General features: G+C 39.1%; 1 protein-coding gene and 1 long non-coding RNA gene across 17 annotated transcripts in view; one reads left to right on the plus strand and one right to left on the minus strand.

Moving 5' to 3' along the window:
- Positions 1-14,252: 14,252 nt before the first annotated feature.
- On the minus strand, positions 14,253-14,778 carry LOC134227960 (uncharacterized). The gene is made up of 2 exons (XR_009983802.1): positions 14,592-14,778; positions 14,253-14,531 (listed from the first exon to the last, which is right to left on the minus strand). It is a non-coding gene; the product is annotated as an uncharacterized LOC134227960 (long non-coding RNA).
- A 5,482-nt stretch (positions 14,779-20,260) lies between these two features.
- LOC134223481 (heterogeneous nuclear ribonucleoprotein L) overlaps positions 20,261-27,614 on the plus strand; it is an 896,804-nt gene continuing 889,450 nt past the window's right edge. For 11 of the 16 annotated variants that reach the window (XM_062702627.1, XM_062702636.1, XM_062702638.1 and 8 more), the window contains exons 1-2: positions 20,261-20,451; positions 21,511-22,087. In XM_062702627.1, the coding sequence (XP_062558611.1) occupies positions 21,977-22,087 (111 nt within the window). In that variant the 5' untranslated portion in view covers positions 20,261-20,451; positions 21,511-21,976. Of the gene's footprint in view, positions 20,452-20,516; positions 20,734-20,849; positions 20,959-21,510; positions 22,088-27,614 lie in introns of those variants that run through there. The other 5 variants (XM_062702630.1, XM_062702628.1, XM_062702637.1 and 2 more) reach the window with 5 other exon arrangements.

Below are 27,614 nucleotides of genomic sequence, written 5' to 3' on the forward strand. Positions count from 1 at the left end.
AGGACCTCAAGAGGAGCTTGCAGAAACTTCGAAAGTCGATGCTGGACGCCAAGCTGGAGAGGGCGGTCGGGACGGCCAAGTGTAAACTCTACCCGGACTCGGGCAAGGTCGAATCGACCGAAGGCGTGCCAGCGAAGACGGTGGTATCAAAGTCTACCCAGACTGAGGCTCAAGTATTCGTGGGCACTTCGGGGGTGACTGCTCCAACGGAGCAGACACAAAAACGGGGGAGACAGTCTCCAGGGGATGAGCTCCCTGGAGGCCGCTCCCAAACGCTACCCCGAACAAGGGTAGTGGGGCTCGGAAGCTGAACCCCGGCCAGGTACCTCCAAAACCGGGGGAAAGACGGTGGTAAGTCTAGGATAGGCGCCAATCGCTCCAGGGGCGATGCCCTAGTCATTAAGACGGACGAGGCTAAGTACTCGGAAGTTGTTGCCGAACTCTCTGGGCACATGTAAGGTGATGCTACCGACCACTCCCTCGAACGCCCGTGACTGAAATAATTTGAGCAAACGTCAAAGTAGCAAAACGAAGTTTGTGAAGCTAGTTTAAAATTAAGTAACTTGATTATTTGCAGTTTAAGTACGCTATATCTCGATCGTAATAACTTTATTTTATCGAGGTGAACGATTGTTACGTTCAAAATACGTTAATTTCAAATCTATAATACTATGTCTAATTTTACAGAATATTCTCACCCGAGGGAGCAAAACATAACCTCGATTAATGCCCGCTTAACGTGGTGAACACTGAAATGTATACTTCCGTATTTGTGAACATTGTTAAACCTATAATAATCCATAATAATAAATTTACAGCTTTGAAGCTGCCGCACTGGCAACTGCAGAACGGTGTTTGAATCGAAGGGCCACCTCGGGTACGAGAACAGAAGTCTTGAAGGCGATGAGGAGTGACGTCAAGCTCGGTGAACTCGGCGCCGACGTTCGTCGAATAAGACGCACCCGGACGGACGAGATGATCCTCGAGCTGAAGCGGGGCGTTTCGCAAAAGGGCGCCGCCTACAAGAAGTTGGTCGAGGAAGTCCTAGGCGAGACGGTCAAGGTGAAAGCACTCATGACGGAGGTGAATCTAAAGGTTAAAGACCTGGGCGAGATCACCGAAGTCGAAGAGCTCGTCACGGCACGCGGCGACAGTGTGAAGGGGAGACGCCCGTTCGGCTACGGAAAGGTCCGGCAGGGACACAGGTAGCATTGGTTCGGCTATCTGCAGCGGACGCCTCTAAGGTAGTCAAGTTAGGGAGCGTTATGTCGATGGTTGGTGTGCCCTGTGGGCATATACGAGCAACCCGAAGTTTGCTTCAAGTGCCTGGAACCGGGGCACAAGCAATGGGACTGCAAAGGCCCTGACAGAAGCAAGCTCTGTCGACGCTGCGGATTGGAGGAACATAAGGCACAATGCTGCACGAACCCTCCCAACTGTTTGATTTATTCCAGCAAAGCTGCGAACAGCAAGCACCCCATGGGGGGTTTTAAGTGCCCGGCGTTTAAGCATGCTGCAAAATCACAGTGCGGGTAACGCAGCTAAACCTGAACCACTGTGATGCAGCCCAGCAACTGCTGTGTCAGACAGTTGCTGAATGGGAAACGGATATCACCATCATAGCAGATCCTTACAGGGAACCCGCCAGGAACGGTAATTAGGTCACCGATGGGTCTAAAATGGCGGCGAAATACCCGGTCCAAGAGTTGGTGTTTTCGACACACGAGGGCTTCGTCATTTCCAAAATCAACGGGGTCTTCTTCTGCAGCTGCTATGCGCCTCATCGATGGTCGATCGGTCGTATGCTAGATTGTTTGACGGCTAACTTGATGGGGCGTAGGCCGGTGGTGATAGCGGGGGACTTCATCGCTTGGGCCGTGGAATGGGGAAGCCGATCCACGAATCAACGGGGGCAGATCCTGCTGGAATCACTGGCCATGTCGGATGTGGACTTGGCTAATGTCGGTACCAAAGTCCAAAAGTACCTACAGCTGGAACGGGGCCTAGTCAACTATGGACGTTACATTCTGGAGGCTTGGCCAAACGAGTAGTTCGAACTGAAGGGTAGATGATGGCTACACTCACAGCGACCACCTGGCGGTTCGCTACAGTATCGACTATACGACCAGCATTCAGCGGACGGAAGAAGGGGCGAGGCCTAGCCCTCGTATGTGGAAGACATCATACTTCGACGACGAGGTGTTTAAGGAAGCGCTCCTTTTTTTTTAGAACTTTATTAAAGTGTTTTTTTAATCTACAGATTAAGTTCAACACCGCTAAAGGAAGCGCTCCGCCGAGAGCACAATACTCTCGGTCTGAGCGGCGAGCAGCTGGTAACAGTACTCTCACGTGCATACGATGCCACCGTGCCTAGGAAAGTCCACCCTAGGAATGGGAGGCCACCGGCTTACTGGTGGCAGCCATAACATGCGCCGCGCCTGCCTACGGGCACGGAGGCGGAGGCGGATGCAGTGAGCACGCACAGGAGAGGAGCGTGTTGAACGACGGGTGGCGTTCGTGGTTGCTAGAGCCACTCTGAAGACTGAGATTAGATCATGCAAAAAAGCCTGCTTCGAGAGCCTGTGTCAAAGTGCCAACGCAAATCTATGGGGTGACACCTATAGGGTCGTAATGGCCAAGACACGTGGGGCGATAGCCACTACAGAGCGGTCTCCAGAGATGCTGGAGATGATCATCGCGGGGCTCTTCCCACATCACGAAGCCTCACTTTGTGGAGCTGCCAGGGGCCAGGGTGGCCGACGAGGGAAGAGTAACTGTGGCGGAACTTGCGGGGATTGCACAGTCCCTTAGTGTAGCTGAGGCGCCAGGACCGGATGGTATTCCGAACCTGGCCATCAAAGCGGCCATTGCTAAGGCTCCTGAGATGTTCAGATCTGTCATGCAGAGATGCCTGGACGAGGGAGTCTTCCCTGAAGCATGGGAAAGACAGAGCTTGGTCCTATCCAGTATTTTGCGCTCGGTAATGGCGGCCAAGTGAGTGCCCTTTTGACATTCAAGAGGTAGAAAATATTTACATATTTTAATCAACGTAGGCTTCGCTTTATAGAAACATGTTGGCACTCACTTGCTCTGTTTTGAATCTATAGTTTTGCTTTCCAAAAGTCAAAAAACCTCATTGATTTGTTTTCATTAATGTATTATTTACAGCTGAAGAATTCGTAAGACACAAGCAATTTGGGGATAAACCATTTGAGAAACAACTCTTTTGCCATCTATTGCTATTGATGCCAAAATACTCCATATTTCTATATTTTAATAAGTGTCTTTGTATGTATGTAAAAATGTTAAATGTTTTTCTTTTGCGTATTTCTCAAAAATGGGTTGCAAAAAAAACTTCAATTGTTATCCAAACTTTCTGCTTCAAGTTACGAATAAATCAGGCTATCAAAATTTGTCGGTTCAATATGGAACCTAAATATCAGCATAATTGTATCAGTAGATAGTAAGTGTCATATTCCATAATCTTACTAGCTCAAGTTTCAAGCTTTTTAGATGCTTTTTCTGCCTCTTAAAGATAAATATTCGTTGTACTAGGTTTTGTATATGTGGTAACTTGTTTACGAAATATACTCAATCCAGTTGAAACCCAAAATTGGGTGCTAGCGAAGTTGGATTTTTCTCACAATCCGTACGTTAAACCTAACTTCGGAAGTGGTGCGCTGAATAGCGCTTCGCGATATGAAAACAGCGCACCACTTCCGAAGTTAGGTTTAACGTACGGATTGCGAGAAAAATCCAACTTCGCTGTCCCCCAATTCCGGGTTTCAACTGGATTGAGAATATTTATGCTTGTATTCAGAGACGAGTTCGCGAGACATTGAAACGTTGGCAGAGACTCAGATGTACTAGATTGACTTAACAAATAGTTCAGAACACCTACCTGGACGTTCTTGCTGAACATTTATTAGAATTCTACGGGCTTGGTTTCCTTTTAACGCACATGAAGAACGCAGCTAGTTTTGGAATTGAAAAAATACTTTCCTTCTATTCACAAAGCTTGACGGACAATGTTTTTCGGATATTTTTGTCCAACTGTTTTCTGCAAACAGAGCTTTGAGTGAAAGTCTGCATTTCTCATGCCCATACAAGTTCATTGAAAGGAAACCGCTAAAAATCTTATACTTATATATCTTTCAGGTTTTTGGTGTCCCGTCCCGAGTCATATAAATCAAAAAGCATAAAAACGATGTATTCGTCGGAGCTCAACAGTAGACAGCGTAAGTTTTCTGCTGAACTTCTTTTATAGAAACACGTACATATTCCAAAGCGATTCGAATAAATGTTGAATATTTTGCATTGCGGTATCCAATGTTTTCTGTTGGATTCACGACTGCTACATTCATCTGCAACTGTGAGACAAATCATACCTATCAATAAATAGTGCAGTTGGTTTTTATGTTCTTCAGCTAGAAAATAAAAATACATATTAAAAATGGGGCAGAATTGTAGAAAATGATAAACAAAGCCAGGAAGGAAGTGTTTTTGACTTTTCAGAAACAAAATTATTGGCTCAAGGCTGAGGTGATGAGTGCCAATTTTTTCATTAAATCGAAGCCTACTTGATTAAAATATGTAAATATTTTCTACCTCTTAAATGTCATAAAGGCACTCACATGGCCGCCATTATCGAGCGCAAAATACTGGATTGCCAAAGGCGGGAAAATCACCGGGGGATCCTTCGGCATATATCCAGTATTTTGCGCTCGGTAATAGTGGCCGAGAGTGACTTTTTGACATTCAAGAGGTAGCAAATATTTACATATTTCAATCACAGTAGGCCTTGATTCATTGAAAATCATTGGCACTCATCCGGTATCAACAAATAAACAAATGTCAAATATTTCTTTTACGTTATTCAAGTATTTGGTACTTTTTTTTGCTAAATTTCATTATTTTCTAGGAATGAAACAACAAGAAATCGACAAGTCAATGTTGATTTCAATTAGACAATTTCAACTGGACACCCGGGTGAGGTAAAATCCAGGTAGTGCCATGCTGGTTGCCGCCAGTCCCCAATCAAGCAATACTTACACTTGCGCTCAATGCTCTACGTGAACATCGACACCTCTTATACTCTCACCTTTCCCACTGACTGTGTACAATAACGTTCTGACACAAGGGCCTCATACGCCTGTCACTGGCGAACAAAGCTCGTGTACTCTGCATCGAAGCTTAGAACCGGTGTTAGGGCGCAATCGTTAATGTGAACATTTTTATATTCGGTTAGTTACTGCAAATAAATTCTTTTTCGAGTCCCTATAATCAAGCAGGTATCTCAAGCCTATCACATCGTTATATTGCTGCATGATTGAGTGTTTAATTTTGATAAAATATCGAAAACAAAAGTGTGCATAAAAATTGCCTCGCCATAACAAAAAGGTGGTAGAGAATTAACACTGTTGTTTACAGTTTAGAACCAAATCCAGATGTCGCACATGTTGGGGTAGGGATTCAGTGCTCCGCCTTCTCCCCCTGTTCTGGCAGCATCCGTGCCCTAATACTCCACAAGCAGAGCGGCGAAAGTATCCTGACTGACTTAAGGCTTAAGGACCTCACCGTAAAGTTGAAAAAGGACAAATTTGACCTTATGTGGGTAATTAGTGATAGAAACCCTTTAATGAATCCCTTGACAAATATCAGCACAATGACTTTATACAGTTATTAATGGTTCGTAGCATGTCAATTGTAACAGGTCTAAGGATCAGTAAGTGTCAGTCAGCAAGGATACTTCCACCGCTCTGCTTGAGGAGTATTGTGGCAGTGTCTGTCGGAATGTTATTGCGCACAGTCAGTGGGAAAGGGGAGAGTACAAGATGTGTCGATGTGCAGTGTGCACGCAGATCATTGAGCGTAATGCTTAAAAGTCCCCTTTTAAAGTATTGCTTGATTGGGGGCCGGAGGCGATTGGATAGGGGAAACGGAGTTTATTTTAATGCATCCAGCGTTGTGAACCCAGCCTGATACTACCTGGTTATCGTCTCACGCAGGTATCCGGTTTCAAATTTCTTTTCCCTTAGAAAAACATATTATAATCATCATTGATTTTTCAATTTCTTGTGGTTTCATTCCTAAAAAAGAAAATATTATAAAAAAGGATGAAAAAAGTACCAAATCTTTGAACAACATAGAAGAAATACTTGACATTTGTTTATTTGTTGATACCGGATGAGTGCCAATGTTTTTCAATGAATCAAGGCCTACTGTAATTGAAATATGTAAATATTTTCTACCTCTTGAATGTCAAAAGGGCACTCACTCGGCCGCCATTATCGAGCGCAAAATACTGGATACCAATATGCCTGCTTGATACGGCGGGGAAGGTGCTTGAGAAGATTATCCTCAACAGGTTGTTGATACGCACGGAGGGTGCGGATGGTCTATCGAGTAACCAGTTTGGCTTCCGAAAGGGTAAGTCGACCGTTGACGCTATCTCGTCGGTTACCAAATCCGTGGAGATAGCTATCCAGCGTAAGAGGAGGGGAGTTCGCTATTGTGCAGTAGTGACTCTCGACGTCAGGAATGCATTCAATAGTGCCAGTTGGGCAGCTATTGCAGATGCGCTCCTGCGCCTTGGAATTCCCGAGTACCTGTACAAGATTCTCGGAAGCTACTTCCAGAATCGAGTACTGGTATACGACACGGAGGCGGGTCGGAAGTGCGTTGAGTACGTATACGTCGCTTTCGAGGCGTCGGTCAACTGGGCGGGTTCCGAGTCCGAGGACGGAAAGGGGTCCCTCTGTGTGTCGCTCTGAGGTCAATTTGGGGTGCACGCGGCATCATCATTCTTGATACCAGTCGTGTAGACGGAAGCAGGCGCATCGGCAGGCGCGAAGTCAACCCTCACCACCTTCCGAGGACATAGGGCGTGGTAAGGCCACCTGGAAAGCCGGCAATGCGCTGGCACGATACCATGGTGTTCTTCTAAAAAGCGAGTCACGATGTTCGATGCTGCAAGGACACGCAGTTAAGGGACGATGGACTTGGCGGCAATTGAAACGGTTTAGCGGGTCGGGGATGTAGTCCTGCCTCCCTCGTTTGCTGTTGGAGGTGGCCCCTAACCCCGCACTTCCTGGACAACCCAAGATGTCTGTTGAGCAGATTCCCCCTCCATTGCTTAGGAAGAAAGAAGAAGATAGAGAAACGAAGGATGAAGGAAGAGAAAAGAAAGAAGTATAAAAAATGAACAAGAAAGTAGATGGAAAAAGGAAAACGCATAAAAAAAGAAGAAAGAAGAGAGAAAGAAGAATAAAATAAAGTCCTAAATAATAACTAATAAAAAATATAGAAGTAATCTTGACAAGAATCATATGCCATATGCAAGATCCAAGAACAATAAATGAAGTCTTGTTTCTTTCTCGTCTTTCTCGTGAAGACATCCCGAATACAAAATATCATTAAAATATCATACATTTTACTGTTACATCACCATTCACCTCGGGAATTTAGTCCGCGGATTTTTTCCCCATGCATTTTTACATATGCGATGTTTTCGGGATTTGGGCACGGGCAGAGCCCAGCAAACAAGGTTACTCTAACTTGACCCTAACATGAGTGTAACCTGTTAGAAAGTTACTCTAATTTTCTCACTAACGTTAGGGTAAAATGAGACTAAAATTAGACAGATCTGCAACACTTTTGTTAGATATGTTTATGTAAGTTGCATAATTTAATCTAACCTGTTAGCCTCACTTTAGAATAACGTTAGCAATGTTTCGCAGTGAGCGGTTAGGGAGTTGTGAGGGTTGTTTTGAAAGGGCTTTCATGCTGATTTATTTACATTCAGCTGTCATCCGAGGCAGAATGTACATAATATACATAACTGCCTCGAGTAACAGATGAATGTAAATAAATTATCAATAAAAATCGTCTTAGAAATTTTCTATATTTACCAAAATAATTGTTTTACATTTAGATTAACCACATTTAGCTTATTTATTATGAAATTATAATTTCAATATTTAGGATAAAGTAACCCGTGTTTTATAATGTATAGACTATAGGAAGGAAGCAGTTTTGCAATTTACACTACAGCCGCCGCCTATTCCGAAGCGGTCTTCTATATTCGATCCGGAACCTGGTCCACCACGAAAATTGCATCGTAGTAGACGCGTTCGAGTACCACGTGAGTCCATTTGATCACGAAGCGGTCGCAGCGTAGATGATGTCTTTGAGTACGATGCGGTCCCATTCCGATACGGCCTTTTTAATCGGCCAGGAACCGTACTCTCGTCATCTAGACAACTACGAAACGCGGATTGCTCCAATAATTTCTTCGGAGTTTCCTGCAGCAGTTCTTTCAAAGATTCCTCCAGGAATTTCTTCGGAGATTCCTCCAGGAATTTCTTCGGAGATTCCTCAAGACGTTCATTTGAGATTCCTTCAGGAATTCCTCCAGACATTCCTACTGAGACTCCTGCAGAAGTTCCTTTGGAGATTCCTGCATCAGTTTCTTCGGAAATTCCTCCGCAAGTTCTTTGGAGCTTCCTTCAGAAGTACCTTCGAAAAATTCTCCAGAAGTTCCTTCAGAGTTTCCTCTAAGAATACCTTCAAGTTCTTTCGCAGAAACTTTTAGGAGAATTCTGCAAGAGTTTCTTCATATATTTCTTGGAAAATAATGCAGAAGTTGTTTCGGAGATCCCTCCAGAAGCGAGTTCAAGAGTTCTTACGGAGATTCCTCCAGGAATTCTTTTGTAGATTCCTGTAAAGGTTCCTTAGGAAATTCCTCCACCTTTGGGGATTTCTCCAAGAGTTTCATCGGAGATTCCTCCAGGAATGCCATGGGACAGTTCCTTCTAATAGTTTTCGAGATCCAGTACATCCAGCCCGGAGATTCCTCCAGGAATTCTTTCCGAGATGCATCCATAAAGAGCTTGGGAGATTCCATCAGGAATATCGATCCTTCGAAGATTCGTCCAGCAATTTCTTCAGATACCTCCAGGAATTCCTACTGAGATTCCTCCTGGAAGTATTTAAAGATTCCTTTGAAGATTTCTCCAGGAGTTCCTCTGAAGATGCCTCCTTTCCTTGAGAGCTTTAGGACATACTTCAGAGATTCCTGCAGAAATTCGTACAGAGATTTCGGAGATGCACCCAGGAATTGTTTCGGACATTTTTCCAGGATTTCCATAGGATATGCTTCCAGCAATTCCTACTGAGATACCTCCAAAGTTCCTTTGGAGATTCTTCAAGGATTTATTTCGGAAATTACTTCAGGATTTCTTTCGGAGATGCATCCAAGGATTTCTTCAGAGATTCCTCCAGAAGTTCCTCCGAAGCTTTTTCCAGAAATTCCTTAAAATAAAATTAAAATTAAATTAAAATTAAAATAAAATTAAATTAAAATTAAATTAAAATTAAATTAAAATTAAATTAAAATTAAATTAAAATTAAATTAAAATTAAATTAAAATTAAATTAAAATTAAATTAAAATTAAATTAAAATTAAATTAAAATTAAATTAAAATTAAATTAAAATTAAATTAAAATTAAATTAAAATTAAATTAAAATTAAATTAAAATTAAATTAAAATTAAATTAAAATTAAATTAAAATTAAATTAAAATTAAATTAAAATTAAATTAAAATTAAATTAAAATTAAATTAAAATTAAATTAAAATTAAATTAAAATTAAATTAAAATTAAATTAAAATTAAATTAAAATTAAATTAAAATTAAATTAAAATTAAATTAAAAATTAAATTAAAATTAAATTAAAATTAAATTAAAATTAAATTAAAATTAAATTAAAATTAAATTAAAATTAAATTAAAATTAAATTAAAATTAAATTAAAATTAAATTAAAATTAAATTAAAATTAAATTAAAATTAAATTAAAATTAAATTAAAATTAAATTAAAATTAAATTAAAATTAAATTAAAATTAAATTAAAATTAAATTAAAATTAAATTAAAATTAAATTAAAATTAAATTAAAATTAAATTAAAATTAAATTAAAATTAAATTAAAATTAAATTAAAATTAAATTAAAATTAAATTAAAATTAAATTAAAAATTAAATTAAAATTAAATTAAAATTAAATTAAAATTAAATTAAAATTAAATTAAAATTAAATTAAAATTAAATTAAAATTAAATTAAAATTAAATTAAAATTAAATTAAAATTAAATTAAAATTAAATTAAAATTTAATTAAAATTTAATTAAAATTTAATTAAAATTTAATTAAAATTAAATTAAAATTAAATCAATAAAATCGATAAAATTACAAATGAGTGTTTAAAACATTGCCATTTGAAGACGTGAAGATAGGATCTCTGTCCGACGATCATTGGACCAAGCAATTCTTCATGCACTTGAGCTTACAACCTAGACTTCATGCATCGCATAGAATCTTCCCCATCTTGCAGTGAAATAACGCCTATTGGTCCTGCAGCAACTCATCTCCTACACCCGGCGATTTCTCAGGAACCAACCAGCACCACCTGAAGCATAGAATAGAATTTGATTTTGAGAAAAAATATCTTGCTTTTCAAACAACAGTGTCTTACCCAGGCGAAATCCAGATGCATTCTGCTGGTTGAGATTCGTTCCCGGATGGAAATTAATATTCCGAAAAGACATTCCTCGTCGCCTGGCAGTAGAGCTGTCAACCACCGAAAATAAAAGTGCCTCCTCTGAATCTGAAAGTGAATTAAAAACAAGTGTCGTAGAAAGATATGTAGATAGGAATGAGAGCACTGAACTCATATTTTATATTGAAATATTGATTTAAACTTACTTGCTTTATCTCACCATTTTATGGTGGTCCCCACTGACGCGCATTCTTCAGGCCAGAGACGTTATGATTATAAAAACACACCAAATCGCTGTTGGCAAAACCAATTCAACAAAAAAAGCAATAAGTAATGGTTATCTTATAATATATGCGCATTATGAAGGAAACTTACTCAATGGAGCTGCCAAAGAAATGTGAATGCTGCCGGAGTATTCCATCCAAAACGCGGACCGTATCACAGCGACTATTCAGAGGAAACCCCATCCCATCTATGCGTTGCATCCTTGAGCGCTTCTCATCAGCGATTTCCGCCCTGGGGTGACCATGACCAGCTTCTCGTCGATGCCTGCAACTTAGTTTTGCAGATGCTGACACAAAGCCGAATGCTGAAATTCGAAGTTTAATATTAACAAGCTACCTTAATGTTCTTAATCAGTGAAAGTAAATACTTACATGAAAAAGCAATCAAACATCGCAATATACATATTGATTTTTCAGAAGAAAAAATCGCAAAAACAGCTTGGAAGCAACGTCACTTGTTTTTTTTTCTGTTTATGTTTCCAGTTTGTTGCCGGCGTTGCCAAGCACGAGAGAAAAAGAGGAAAAAGCATGACACTGAAGTGTATGTTATATGCTTTCTGAAGAGAAGCATAACTAACAGACCCTAACCAGACCCTAACATCTCACAGATTGTTACTCTGGGAGTGTATGTAATTAAGAGTGACGACACTGTCAGAATTGGAACAAAATTCATCTGTCATTCCCATACAAAATCGTGTTCCAAACGAGCAGGAGACCTGTCAAAAGCGGCACATGTCGCCACTCTTAATTACATACACTCTGGGCACGGGCAATCAAAATCCCGGTCCCATTGAAAATGCACGGGGACAAAAATCCGGCGGAAAATTTTCCCGAGGTGTAAGGTAGCCTTTAAGGTATAAGGTGTAAGCAAAGACTAATTAAGACGTTCATGTCCCATAGACTAACGCAAAATGAACTCCCCCAAGAAATTATGACGTTTGAGCGGGTCGCATAATGAACGCCAAATGAACTTTTGTTCGAGAAAACGACCCGCTCAAATGTCAAAATCCATCGTGTGAGTGAATTCGATGAACTCCTGCATAAGTCTATACAATTGTTCTGTTTTTCAGAGTTCATGAAGTACTAGGTCATAAAATTGCATAACCATTAATTAAAATCACCTTGATTCTAGTACTGAGCTAAGTGATCAGTACCTCTTTATGAGTTGCTAAGGCGACTTGACAATTGTTATGTAAATCAAAACATTGGGAAAAAATGGAAGTTGATTTGTATTTGTATCAACCAAGGGTTAATCATTTCTTTTGTTCTAGAACTATCTACAATCTGGAAGTAACGAAATAGCGGAAACTGTAGTGATCATTTATGATACTGATTCTTATGAATTGCGTCTTATTACGGATTTGTACGCACCGTTGCGGCCTTGTAAGTTTATTTTTGGCTGTGGTTTCAGCATGGCGCTCGGAATATTGGTTTCAAATTCCGGAGTCTCGCATAAACACTCAAGATAAATAGGTGAAAACACATTCCGAGCATGAGATTAAGCAATTGGAGCACCTCCTGACGCTCCCAATGGATGAAAAGCCTTCTGCGAGCCCTTTTCTAGTTCATATGGTTTCTGTTGTGCAACATTATACCAACTATCATTATACTACTACAAAATCATTGGTCAGCGAGTACTCAGTGTTCTACACTGTGCCTCCGTTTTCGGACTAATAACATGTCGGATCCTCTACTGAGTATTCAGGGATTATTAACTCGTATTCCACCTCATCCTCCTCCAGATCATTCCCATAAGTCAAATTAGTAGTTAATTATTTAAATTAGATGTGTAGTAAACTTTTCGCTTTTCGAAGACATCATGAAGATCAAGTATAATAAAAAGCCGAGAAAACAATGTTGAAGTTGTTCACAAATAAGACCGTTCGTTTTTATAGCCTTACGCGTTTGAAAAACTATGTATATGCTATGATTGCCCTCATTGCTGATAAATATTAGCGTGGCCAAAGATGATTAGAAAACCAGTTATTCTTATTCATTTGGGATGAAACCAACAGCCTTTGTTGGTCGGTTCGACACTCGGATCGAAAAATATTTGATTTCCGTAGAAGAAAGATGATATAGAAGATCATCAATTGATATTTCCATTCCGCAGATTGAAGGTGTAGATACAGATTTTTTTTTTAAATTAATATTTCCTCATAGAGACACCGTGTATAAATCCGCATCAACCTTTAAGCGCTGAACGCAATGGAATGGAATGGCGACGATAATGGGAATATAACAGAAAATATTTGGGCCATCAAATCTAACCGGTACCATCGCGTACCATCGCTACCGACACGAAGGTCATTCTGCCGACAGGCAGTACATAATATAGCCAACATATCCTGCTGAGCAAACTGTGACTCATTCCAACACTGAACAGACGTGATCAGATACTTACACTACTTTGTTCAAGATTTTACAGTATCGTCATATCACAATGGTCATCAACCCATCAGTTAGCATGATAGCTATAAACTAAGAGTTTATTCCGCATTGGTTTTCCATACTGGATTTGCCCGGTTCGTATTTACGTAAACAGTCGCAACTGTCTCGTACCAAACTTCAATTGACTTGTTGCCATAGGCTACTGCATTGCAAGGTCGGTGAAAGTGGAGATATTCATCGAAATGTCAAACTTGGGTACCGAGGGACCAAATGCAGTACTAGAAGTGGTCCCTCGAATGAGCTCTACATGACGTGACGTCTTAATTAGTCTTTGGTGTAAGGTAGCCTTTATATACCTCGGGAAAATTTTCCGCCGGATTTTGGTCACCGTGCATTTTAAATGGGGCCGGGATTTTTATTTTCCGTGCCCAAATTCCGAAAAAAAACGCATATGCAAAAATACATGGGGAAAAAATCCGCCGACAAAATTCCCGAGGTGTGAGGCTACATTTATGAGCATGCATGGTGATCGATCGTTATCTCCGAAGAAACCAGATCAACCCAGAGACGTTTTTTATATATAGAGACCCGCAAACAGTGAAGCCAAAAGTACCAAACGAACCGTCAAACGCCGTACCAAACTAGCAAAGTAAACAAACATTACCAATCGGTACTAAATGCAAGATAGGTACACAGAAAGAAAAACCATTAATCAAATTAAAAAAACCATTGGTTAAAATAAAAAGTTTCGTTGGTTCTTTTTCGTAGAGAGTTGTATATGTTTAGAATAAAAGTCCACAAACTTTAAAAAAAAAAGTTTATAGCCACCCGACATCCACCCCTGAAATAAAAGTTTATGCACTTTTGTAATGAATTGTAGAACTGTCAAACCTAAAAGATGTCACTGTAAAAGTAAGAATGGATTATTTATGTATTTTTACAGGAAATTCCTCATAAATTCTTCCCAAGTTTCTCCATCCCCCCTTTTTTGTTTTTCCGAAAATTAACATTTCGCATGAAGTATGTTTTTAGAGAATATTTATTTATTGCAATTATAACAACACGTTCAATATACGAACAAATTTCGTTCACAGACATGATTGGGCTTTCGGTTTTGACCACTCAACACATTGTCAATGCATCCATTGGTTGGCTCCTTCAGGATTCAGGACACTAAATTCTCTGGAACCTCTCGTATGGCAAAATATGCGTCGGGTGTTACTCAATGATCCAAATAAGATTGTGAAGGTACTTTGGCCGCAAGACTGCTTCTTGTCTCACAAGGTTCCTGCTGCGATTTCTGTATTAAAACATGAGATTCATAATTGTAATCTATTCAGGTAACCACTGCTGAACTTACCGCAATGATAATCGGATGAATCTCCGAAATATGTTCTGCTTCTGGCCATCTTTTACTGGATTGAACGAAAACGAAACCATTACCGAATCTTTCCATGGCTGATAAAAACGAAATTACTAAGTATTGAATTAAACTAAAAAATGAAATTCCGATACGTGCTGACACCAACAGAATTTTATTATTATGTTTTCCGTCTGTCACACTGTACTGAAATGAAATCCCACAATGGTTAGTTTAAATCTCAATAATGTCCAAAATTAATGCGAATGGAAGATATTATCAAGTATATTATTTTATTAAGTTTCATAAATTAATTTCAATGTATTAAACCACGTATTAAATCAATTGAATTAATTTGCAAATGAAGTTTACATAGTTTAGACAATGTATTAAAAGGGACAAAATACTTAGAGCTGAAGTATCTTATTTATTTACTTTTAGAGCTATAATAATCAAATTTAGTCTTTAATTATTTGTATTCAGAAATGTTTGCTGTTGAATAAATATTTTAAAAGCAATCAACTTTTCATAAATTAATAAAATTATTTTTCTTCAATAAATTTGACCTATTGAAATGCCAGTGTTCTTGCAAAACGGTCTCTTTTCCCTGTTTTGTTCAATAAGTTTCGTTGAGTTTCCCTAATTTCGACACTTCTACAGTTCTCAATCTGAAAGGAACAACTTTTAAATTTACAGTAAGGAGACACACAAAACACTTTTAAATCAAACAAATAACTTTTGTTTTAGATAAAATCACTTTTATACTCAACAAAATGTAGCACTTTTCATTTCAAGAGTGCTTTATATTTAATAAAACTATTTTTGTTTTTTGTGTGTAGTGTAATCAACATGATAGAAATTATAAAAAAGTTTGAAAAGTTCAGTAAATGAAGATGTTCGGCGAGTTCTCATAGCAAATTTATATATGGTATTTAATCATATTTATTGTTGAATATAAGGAAATGGTGCTAAAGAAGAGAAAATATGTAGTTGGAGCAAACGAAATAACTGCTCACACTTAGAGTCACTTCAAGTTCTTACAAATTTTGATGTTGCCGACCGCACATATTTTTTTTTGTCTGCTGGCCGTGAAGGCAGAGTTACTTTTATTCACTCCGCGTGTCTCTATACACGGATAAAATGAAAAAAGCTTATTAGCTTAATATTTATTCCATTTTATGCTTTTTCAAATTTTAATTGTTGCAAGGATTATTAATAAATTTAGCCTGGGTTGCTATTTAAGCATTGGTATGATTTTCTGAAATATAAACTTTTAAATGATTAACAAGCTCGCATTGCTACTCTTGAGACTTGAGAAAAATATTCATTATATATTTGTCGCTCATCAAGGTAGGTCGAATCGGTGCCAAATTTCTTCAGATTTTTTTTCAGGTGGTTCCAGCCCATATTGATCGGATTACGTCAGTTCCGTCCGCTCCGAGTTCGGCTTTGCGCAGTCAGCGATAAGACTACGAAAAATCGTGTCAGAAACTAATTTCTCGCACTTGTTCTGGAGTTACACCGAAACGACAAAGCAATCCCCAAGGGGAACGACACGTGTTTTTTTTTTCAAGCCGAAAAAGACGGCATATTCTTGTGCGGGTTTTGCTGTCTTACTTGACTGCATGATATCTTTTCGGCATTGGCAAACGGCTTGGAAAAATATGTGTTGTTCTCCCTGGCAATCCAACAATTACTATGTTTCACCCATATGATCCCGCGATAAGGCTGAGAAAAATCGAACCACCATCACCCTCGTTCAAACCCACCATACTTAAAGGAGCTCACTTTTGGTTTTTGTTTTTTTTACGTTTTCATCAAGGTTTTAATCTCGGTTTTATTCCCATGCAGAACCCGGCGAAAATCATTTTCACCGGCGTGACGGCAAAAGCCACTGCTGAAACAACATTCCGTTCTATTTATTTTGAAAAGTCAGATGTCTTTGTTTTGGGATAAAAATCTACTGACTAAATTAATTAACTTTAATCATTATTAGATAAAAAAGGAATAATCCTTCCAATGATTAAATTTATGGTATTCATTCATAGGCTTATCGTAGAATTATACAAAGCAATGAGTGGATGGACCGAATATGGTTTTAGATTAGAATTTAATCTTTTTAGCTTTTTAATTTTTATCCGTGCAGTCCTACTGCAAAGGATGATAGCCCGAAAAGTTTCTTTTCAATAATATTGCGAGAAAAGAGAAAAATTCTAATTTTGCGGAGCAAAGAAGAAGAAGCAGACTGAGTGTCGGAAACTTCAAAATGGCATGCACTGTACGAATAGTGTTGATATTTATTGATATTAAGAATATTCGAGAAATCTAAAATGTTTCTAAATCACATAAATATATGACAAAATGCCTTCAAAGTATCATAAAACTTGTTTAAAAAATATAGGGACATGTAACACTCGTTTAAAGTTGCATATTCCCGTTGATTTTAATAATCAACATTCACACCGAAAAAAGAAACCAAAAATTTTTACCGTGCAACAAGTGATTTGACGTTTGCGGAACAGCTTTCCGACAGTCGACCGTCGGACCCCGGTTCGAATTTTTCAATCTTCTCGCAATAATTCTGTTCGGAAGAAAGGAAGAGTTATCTAGATCAACATTTGAAAAGGGCGTAACAGCCAAAGTTTATTCCTTCTGATTCTTCGTCCATGGACATGTGGACATATAAAGCAATAGATGAAGAATCAGGAGGAATAAATTTTGGCTGTTACACCCTTTTCAATTGTTGGTCTAGTTATAATTCGAAATTGGTATAGAGCGAATTGAAATTGTTATATCCAGCTTTCCACGCTCGGTAATGGCGGCTTGTCGGTGTGTAAAAATTAATCGGTCACTATGCTGTTTGACACTAGCTGGAGGAAAGCCCACTGGCGTTCCTTGGTGAGGGGAAGGGAAAAAAGGCCTTTTCGCCAGTGAGTTTTCCTCCAGCTAGTGTCAAAAAGTACAGAGACCGATTGATTTTTACACACCGACAAGCCGCCATTACCGAGCGTGGAAAGCTGGGGTGGCATTGTGCATCTCGATTCGAACGAAATTCTATCGAATCGAGCATGTTTGGCATTACGACTTTCGATTCGATCTCGAAAACGAGTTATCGTTCGAGGAGGTACAAGAATAGCGAGATGTTTTGGCATTATGGATACTCGATAGCACACTAGAAAACGACTCAAGTCGAATCAAAAACGCTCGTCACCTATATTGCTTTCGAATGTTGTTCGAGAGTTATTTCTTGCTGCAAGTTTAAAACTATATTCGCTATTTTGTATGTACGTGAAGAGAATGAATGTTTTATTATTGTAACTCGAATGAAAGATAATTATTAGTATTCCTTCTTTCAAAGTTTTAAGGCAATAAGCTATTTCTAAGTAGAATTTTTCGTAAAATGGGGGTGTAATACGAGTAAATCTTCAGCTATGTTGGCATATTCGTTTTAATTGGTTGATTTTAATAAATCATAAAAAATATTGATAAAGTGGGCCAAAAACAAATTACTTTGTTTATTATTAATAATATATAAAATACTGAAGTCGCGGTTTATGTGGGGGATACGGGCTGCGTAAATTCCAAAATACACATAAAAATCACGGTAATCACGAAATTGAAAAAAATGTGAAAAACCAATTTCAACAAACATAGTTTTTTTTTCACGTATTTCCTGGCGATTTCGAAAAACCACGTAAAAACATCTGGGAAAAATTCGCGTAAAGGGGTGAAAAACGAGTCCAATAAATTTAATTAGAACACATTATTGAAACATCAAAATAATTAATGATTGAGCCTAGCTTTAGCTTTAAAATTAAATTTATATTTTATTTCGTAGCAGTATCTTCATTGAAAAGCAGTTAACATATTTTTGAAAATTGGCTGCGACTGCTCAAAATCATTGCTTTTTAGCCATTAAACATATTTTTTTGAGCATCAATTATTGCTAATCCATGCGCTAAAGGATATGCCTTTCGAACGGGCAGCATTCTTCACGCAGATAAAATTATCTCTCATTCTCTCTGTTTGCTTACATCGCGCATGCGCTCAAGATGGTCTCGCGAGCGGGCAGCATATTAAAGACGGAGACAGCTATCTCTTATTCTCTCTGTTTACATCCCGTTTGACAGAACATACTCGATGAGCTAGTACGGCACCATTCGAAATCTTGTACTGCGAATGGATGAAGACGAACGAAATACATAATTCCACCAAAGACTAATTAAGACTAATTAGTCTTTGATTCCACCGTTTTCGTTAATCGAGAGCAAAAACGTATCGAATCGAGAGATTCGATTCGAGATGCGCAATGCCACCCCTGGATAGAGATAAAATTACAGTAGACGTTCGATAACTGCAAGTCATTTAACTGCAATGCTTTTTAACTGCAATTCGATAGTTGCAACAGTTTTGCAGTTATCGGACCGCTAAACTTCAAACTGGTGTCACACTCAATGACAGCTGCATTGCGCTGCACATTTGGATGCAATTTTATTGCATCTGACGTCAATTGACAACCGTTTGACGTCTAGAATGCATTGCAGTTATCGAACGGCATTCGTTAACTGAAAAGTAAACAATTTGCAGTTATCGAACGGCTACTGTATATAGAAATTGGTGAGCATATCATTATTCATAAATTTTTAACTGCAACCCTGATTAACACCTCCCGCTGATGGTGATGATGGGTGGTGAAAATTTTGACAGATCAGATTTGAAGTCTTTCAAAATCATGAACGTACGTCTGATCTCCCATAGTTTGTTTGGAACGCACACAACTGAGCAAAATGTGACATGGGCTTTCTTGTGCATGCTTCTTATCTTTTGAGAGCGTGTGCGGGATGCCGTTCGTCCGATGGATAGGCGTCTTGGCGAGCTGTGGTGCGACGCAACCGACGCAAATGTGAGCTTGCGCAAAACGAATCGAGAAGCAACGAAAGAGCAAACATGCGTGCGAAGGAAACAAAAGCACGCGGTCGCCAAACATGCGCGTTGGTGCAAGCAGCACAGCCGTATGAACGCGTGATCGTTGTTTTCCGACGCCGCAACGAAAGTTGCTGAGAGCCTCTCTCGGGAGGCTAGGTTGCCAAAAAGGAAAATTAATTTTTGCTCTATACGAATTCGAGATTGAGGTCTGCTTCCACTCAAAATTGTAACTCGCATAAATGTAATAGATTTAATAACTATAATAATAAGCAGCTAAGGGCCAATTTCTTCACCTTCGCTTAACTCTTAAGCGGTGCTTACCCATACGCTTAAACCTGGTTTAAGGCCTAAGCGGAGGTGAAGAAATCGGCCCTAAATCATTAAGCGTTATTTAATAGTCCTGTCTTATAAGCAGCTTGAAGTATCTCGAAGATATTCCCATCTCGCTCATGTCCATTTTGTTGACAAAAAAGAACGAGCAGGACAGGAGAAACTTTGAGCGACTTCAACCTGCTCACTAAACCGCACTTGTTGTTGATGTTAGAAACGGTTTTTTGTGATTTTACTCGTCGATAATTATTATTTTTTGTTCATTGATATCATATTGTTATTGTTAGTGTTATGAAATTTGTGAATAAACCCTAGTAACATTTTTCAGAAATGTTATTATTCAGATTTTAAATTTGGCAACTCTGCCATCGAGCAAGACGTTCGTTCGTCAATGTTCGTCCATCGAGTCGAGCCGCACTTTCAGTTTTACCTTGGCCGCGGACAGTTTTAGCAGTTCTCCGATTTTGCGGTGCAGTGTCGTTCGATTCTCCGAAGACCAAGTCAAAAGTGAAAATTTTCTTCCAAGCGTTCCAAAGTCGGAAGTGGCATGGTTATTGTGTAATCCACTGAGTGAGTGCGTTTTCATGAAAGTGGTCGCCATTCGGTAAGAAAATCCGTATGAACTGAATTCACGCTATCATACCAAACAAAAATTCACGCCGCAGCATAGCGAACGTCACAAGAGGAAAAAGGACGGAAAGTTTCGATATTTCTTTCGTGCATTAGGAAGCGCTAGAGGAATTCTAGCTGCCCTGACACTGCTCGACAGAACAATCATCCCAGTATAAAAAAGCCTAGAACACTAGGCGAAAAGGGTACTACGCCCCCGCAGAAAACTCCATTTTCCGGTTCCGGTGTTTTTATTCGGCAGCGCCTACTACAGCTGGTACCCAGTTTGAGTTCTTTCGCTGCTCTAGCTTTATCTAATTATTGCTTCTGAAGAGCACTTCTACCTAGGTGCCATAGCAACGCATGGCTAGCCCCCTTGGTTTCTCTTTCCAGTGAAGTTAAAAATTAGTCCTGTTTGTAATAATCTCAGGCAATAACATCCTGGGAAATAACTTGATAAACAGAGTAAGCGGCGATAAAAATAGAGCTGTTTATAAAGTGCGTGAGTGAAACAGTGAAAAGCCTAATCTATTGTTTAACACGGATGTGATAGTCACAATAAATATTACACGCGAGAACAATTTTAAGATATTATGTTCGACTAATTTCGATTCCGATGAATCTTATACCTTTTTCCGTAGATCAGCATATTTTTTCTGTGTAACTATAAGCTATTTATTTTACTACGGCTCGTATGAAGTTTATTCACGTCAAGCTATTCATTATTTGCAATATTCAATCAAAATCTGATTGCTGATCCCTTATTATGACTTAGTTACTTATTATGAACCTAGACGAAATTATATATTGTCATTACTATACTTGGATCCCTACCTATTGATAATTTGTCGACAAAGAAAATCACAAACTTTCTTCTAAATGCATCATTAGATCAATTGAATAGAATTGCGCAATTTCATCATTACACTGTTTTGTGAGAAAAGTAATAACATGCTAGTTTTCTGTTTTAATATCAACTTGTCAGAAAAGATTCATAAAAATCAGAAATTGTCGAACAAAATTTTAAATTTTTGTGTCCATATTCTTCGGAAAGCGTCATCGCAATAAATTGAAGTGAGAAGTCAGTGCGTCGGGAATAGACGAACAACTAAAGAGTCAAATATAAAAAAACAGCAAAAAGTCGCGCGTCTGAGCATAAGCCAGCCAGTGGAAATTTGTGAAAAGAAGCGAAGGCAACCGACGACGATAATAAGTGGAAACCTCTAGTGTAGTGTGCCGAGTCTAGTGAAGAGCAGCGAGGCTTATTTGCCAACACCCGTGTGCATATCTTTTCTCGTTTAAGGGAAAAAGAAAAGCTCTTGGTTTCCCACCGCAGTTCGAGTAGACATCCCCCGCGCGTTCGCCGTCGTCGTCGGAGTGCGTAGAAAAGAAGAGTCCACCCCCGTTGTGCTCGTAGTGAAGAGAAAAGTGTCGCGACTTTGTTCCAGGCAAATCACCATCGCCACCACCTGCACTGAATTCGTCCTCGTTGCTCGGTGCGTTCACAAAGCTCATTTTCAATGATCATGGCGTTCAACGGAAATGGTGCCGGCGGTGGCCAGGACGGGCCCCACAACAAGCGCCTCTGCACCGGCCAGGAGATGATCGAGACCGTTCCGCTCAATAGTCGGGTAAGTGTTTGGCATCATCGGCCGGAGAAAGAGCTACGATTTGTGGGTGGAAGGGGCGAAAAGAAGATGGTGGAAGCTGTCAAATCTCGGGTACTTATTCAAAAGGACGTATGTGATTTTGTAAACAAAGACTCAAACGTCGATTTGTCCAATCTGATGGCACTCCCACGCAAACCAACACCACCAACAAGTAGCCGAAGGCTTCCCCTACCTGTCTGCCGTGATGCTTTGCGTGGGAGTGCTATCAGATTGGACAAATCGACGTTTGAATCTTTGTTTACAAAATCACATACGTCCTTTTGAATAAGTACCCGAGAAATATCGATGTGTTTTTCATCCCCGGGGTGGGTGGACGAAGTGCGAGAATGAAATCCTTGCACACCGAACCGAAGGAATTTCGTTATCGGATGTAAGCTGTTTATTTCCTATCGGTGGTGTTCGATTTTTGTTCCTACACCACGAATCTCATTGATGATACCCAAGACCTGTGCGGGCCTGGAAGGACGCAAAAGGTATTTCAGGAAAATAGGCAACGCACGGAGGATTTGCTTTTGTTTCCTCCGAAGCTCTTCTGACATTTATCGCACCCTGTTTTGTGTGGTAGTGCCCTTCTCAGTGGTGTTCGTGAGAGCTTTTTTGGGGTGGTTGGAAATGGGAAAACGTGTGGAAAACTATAGGACCAATGTTCGACGCAATGATGGGTGATTTCAGCGTTGCCAGGTTATAGGATTCAGACGGCAATGTCTCACTTGTAGCATGCGATGGGTGTAAAAAATGAGAACAATGACACAATTTTGCCAAAAAAAACCCTGCTCGCAGGACAAGAATACAGACAATAATCATGTTTTTATGGTTGTCATATTCAAAAGTACAAACATTTTCATGGCAGAACTGTCGCTTTTCAGTTCAAGACGAGTTTAAATCAAGAATTAAGACAAAGCCTTAAACATAATTTTTCATTAAATTACCTAACAAAACTAACAAACGCATTTTGAAGAAAAAAAACAACAGTTTTTAATTGCATTTTGACTAATAGTTCATTTAAAATAAATGCTAACGTTGTTTAGTGTCTTTATGATTCAAAAAGAGAGATTGGAAAATAAACCTTTTCATTCTAAATTTGATTTGAGAGTAGCCGGGAACGTGTAAACGAAAGTATATTTGACTTCTTAACTAGCATATGGCGTAATTTTACTCATCAAGGACATGACCGTCAGACATCTTATTGGTTATTCACGACTTCCAGTTATTAAAAATGTTATCACATCATAAAACGATTTATCACATTATAAAAAGGGGCTATCACTTTGACTATCACGTTCTTTCTTATTATGTGAATACCACGACACTAACTCAAAAAAACCTTTTCCTTCCCACTACTTTTTTCAATGATACCAATTGGAGAGAATCATCTTTGGGAAAAATGGTAGAACAAAAATTATTTGGCATAGCTAAAATTAGTGGAAAACGAAAAAAAACTTTGATTGTTAATCAATAGTTACTTGATTGTTTATAAAAATATATTATTTTTTTTCATTTTAAATTATTTCATTATTTTTTCGCAAAATTGATTTCGTAAGCTATTCAATGCGATTATAAATACATATGTGCTAAATATGTTGAAAGTTGGAAGCAAAATTTACTGGAGCTCTACAGCTACCATGGGAAAGAAAGGGTTAAAACAAAATTCGACTCAAAACTCTAATTGAATCGGCTAAATTTAGATCTCAGAAATTTAGTAATTAAAGCTATATTTTTTCTAACCTCTTGCAAACACAATGGCAACACTATTTTAGTTTGCACTATCGCTTCCATTCACTTCCATTTCTAGGCTACAGTATGGAGAAATCTTTCACTCGATGCACGTACTAAACGTCCTTACAAACACGTTTGTAGAAGTGCTCGTTGTCGTCAGTATCCCGATATGGGCTCATTGTTGGCAAAAAGGGCCGATTATGTAAATACAACACCATCATCGACGACGGTGGCAGCAACCAAGGAGCACTGAAGTGGATACTCGGGGCCCTTCATTTAGCCAGTCTGCGATGTTTTGCTCAAGGATTGTGACGATCATAGTATGGTATAGCACAGCTGATGAAACGGAAAAGGAGTCGTGATGGACCGAAGTACGTGGCGTTGTCGGTGGGTTGAACTAAACGAAGACAAGGCTCACTGGTTGACATTTGTCAGTTGAACATCACCCACGCAATGCATTATTGTTTGGTTTGCGAGCAAGCAACGATAGACAGGTTGGCAGTAAGGTGTTGACAGACCTGTCAATATTGTCTATCAAATTATGCCGATTACTGTTGAGAGTGGTTGTGCATTTTGCTACTTCATATTTCGAAACGTCTTGGCTAATTCCTTTAGGATATATTCATTGCAGAGAGTTGAAGACACGTAGAGTTGAACCTAATTCTATGATAGTGGCCTCAAAGTCAAACATATCCTGAGACATGTGCAATTGAAACTTGATACATCACCGTCGTCCTCGCTACATATTTATTTTACGCTCGGCACCTTTTTCTTTGTGCCAGACTAAAAATCCATAAACAGGTAATCTGATTACCGAAAAGAACGGTGGTCAAAATCTGTTCCTTTGTAGCAACACAAACAAACCACAGATTAGCGGTGTCAATTTTCCAGCTCTTCGCCTTTGTCTCACCTACCGAAAATCGTCTCCGCCATTGACAGTGATCCAAACTTGGACGGACATTCCGCCCCTACTTCCACATTTGTTCCAACCTCGGTGTCGTTAATTTATTTCTGGTTCCCGGTGGTCTGGCCGGTCGGGTCGCCACTGTTTATGCGTTCCAAAATCCCGCCCTGTCGCTAGTAATAGAAGCCGTCAAAACGGATGGCATCACGACGTCGACGACGACGACGACGACCAGCCATCAACCTTTGAAAACATGGTTTGGAAGCTTTCCGGAAAAGTAAGCAAACAAAACACAAAAAAATCAATAAGCATTTACGGCGTGATGTCGCGTTTATTGTGTTTTTGTTGTTTCTTGTTCTATTTGTGGTTGTCTCATTAAATTTGTCTCCTGGCGTGAAAGTGAATAAAAAAAAATGAAAAATGAAAATGAAAAAAAAATTTTGTTCTGCTACCATAGATCCATGGTTAATTATATACAAACTGGATTCCAGTCTAAAAATTGTAGTGCAATCAATGAAAAATGTTTGCTGTTAGATCGTTGATGCTTTTGAAATTTGATTTGTACAATAGACATATTTTAGTTATTATTAAAGCCATTTCGATATTCTTACTATTTTTTACTACAACATCTGACTAGAACATTGCCCCTAACGGATATTTTGTTTACCAAGATTTCTATTACATTTTGATGCGAATGACAAAACATTTCAAAGAAAATTGTTTAGCGTGGTTAACACCAGCAGTGTATTTGTTATTCGTTTGCGTGTCAGTCCCATCGCCATTCCATCATGAGTCATGAATAACCTACGACATAACCAAATAATGTCTACTCTCTGCTTCTGGATCAGTGCTGCTAAATGCTGCGATCATCGGGCGACAGCGAGAAAAAGTACTCAAGAGATCAAACGAAAGTTTGTACTTTGTCTCATGATAAGCGCCCCATGGTTAGCATATTTGCTTTGATTTGAATTCGAACTCTTACGTACGATCGTTATGCAGGCAGATGCAGCCACAAAATATGCTTGACTTGTGAAAAAGAAAACATAAAACAATGAACCTTATTTTTGAGGATTTTTAGTAACGAAATGTATATATTTCCGGATATTTGTCGACCGGCTAGAACGATTTTGTAATAGAAGGACCGGATACCCTTAATGTTATATACCAATCGACTTTGAGCTCGATGAATTGAGATGATGTCTACCTGTGTGTATGTATATGCGCAAAATAAAACCCACTCATGTTTTAGGAGCTTATCTTGAGCCAACTTGCTACTTGTATTCGACGGGAAATTCCCATTTCACATTGTTTCCTATTGAAAATTGTTCAGATCGGAATACGAGATCAGAAGTTATGGCCAAAATACGATTTACTAGACAGAAACCACGCTAAGAAAATCTTACTATTTTCTTTAGTATATCTAATGCTCGAGAAAGGCACTAACACCGCTTGGTGGATTAATCAGGTTTTTTTTTTCTAAGTGCTACCGTTTATAAGATTAGGTTCCGTAACAGTTAGTGCTACCGTTATAAGATTAAGTTCAACACCGTTGTTTAAGGAGATAACTTATATTGATTCAGGATTGAAATACTATGGGCAAAATATATATAAGAGTTATAACAGTCGTTGACTGTCTGCTTTGAGTTGAGAAATTTGCTACGATTTTCAGAACAAATATTGCTTTTCCAAAATTGTTTAAGGATTTCTAAGAAATATGACACATATCTTTGAATTCTTACGATTATCAACCATTCGTACAGGCTTTGAGCATGAAATCATAGATCACATAAATTTGTATAAATCACAAACATTAGCATTAGCATTGTTACGGTCTAATTCGTAGATTGGACACCAAAAAGACGGATTCTGAAGTCGCTGGGGTGCCCCCGGGGAACCCGTAGAGGGGACATTTCAGTTTTGGCACCAAAACTAGCCATTCGACGGTTCGTTTTTCATGGTTTTCTATCAGGAAGTGAGGTATGAATATAAAATGGACTATTGACGGCTTTGACCGCTTCCGGGACCTATGAATTGTCCCCAGGGAATTAGCGCCAAAACAAGTCACTGGACAGCACAACAAGGACAGCTCTTTTTTCATGATTTTCTATCAGGAAGCGCAATATGAATATAAAATGGACCATTGAAGACTCTGACCACTTCTGGAACCTACCAAATGCCCCAGGGAAACCTATAGAAGGTGGCATCCCAGTTTTTGCGCCGATACTAATCATTCGACTGTTGTTTTGACTATTGACGATTCTGACCGCTTCCGGTACCTAGGGATTGCTCCAGGAGAGCCTGTAAAAGGGAACATTTCAATTTTAATGCTAAAATAAGTCATTCGACGACCAGAAGTCATTCGAAAACGACGAAAAAAAGACCGTCGAATGACTAGATTTGGAGCCAAAACTGAAATGTCCCCTCTACGGGCTTCCCCGGGGATAATCCGTGGGTTTCGGAAGCGGTCAAAGCCGTCAGTGGTCTATTTTATATTCTACTTCACTTCCTGATAGAGAACCATGAAAAACGAACCGTCGAATGACCAGTTTTGGCGCTAAAACTGGAATATACTCTTTTACGGGTTCCCCGGGGACAATCCGTAGGTCCCGGAAGCGGTCAAAGCCGTCAATGGTCCATTTTATACCCATACCTCGCTTCCTGATAGAAAACCATGAAAAACGAACCGTCGAATGACTAGTTTTGGTGCCAAAACTGAAATGTCCCCTCTACGGGTTCCCTGGGGCACCCCAGCGACTTCAGGATCCGTCTTTTTGGTTGTTTTTTCATTTTTGACGTATCAGAAGACTTCTGGAATGTAATCATAATGGAAGATCGGTTAAAAAGCTTGATTCAAATGAATATGTGGCC

The sequence above is a fragment of the Armigeres subalbatus genome, chromosome 3, assembly GCF_024139115.2.
Source record: "Armigeres subalbatus isolate Guangzhou_Male chromosome 3, GZ_Asu_2, whole genome shotgun sequence".
NCBI classification, from domain to species: domain Eukaryota; kingdom Metazoa; phylum Arthropoda; class Insecta; order Diptera; family Culicidae; genus Armigeres; species Armigeres subalbatus.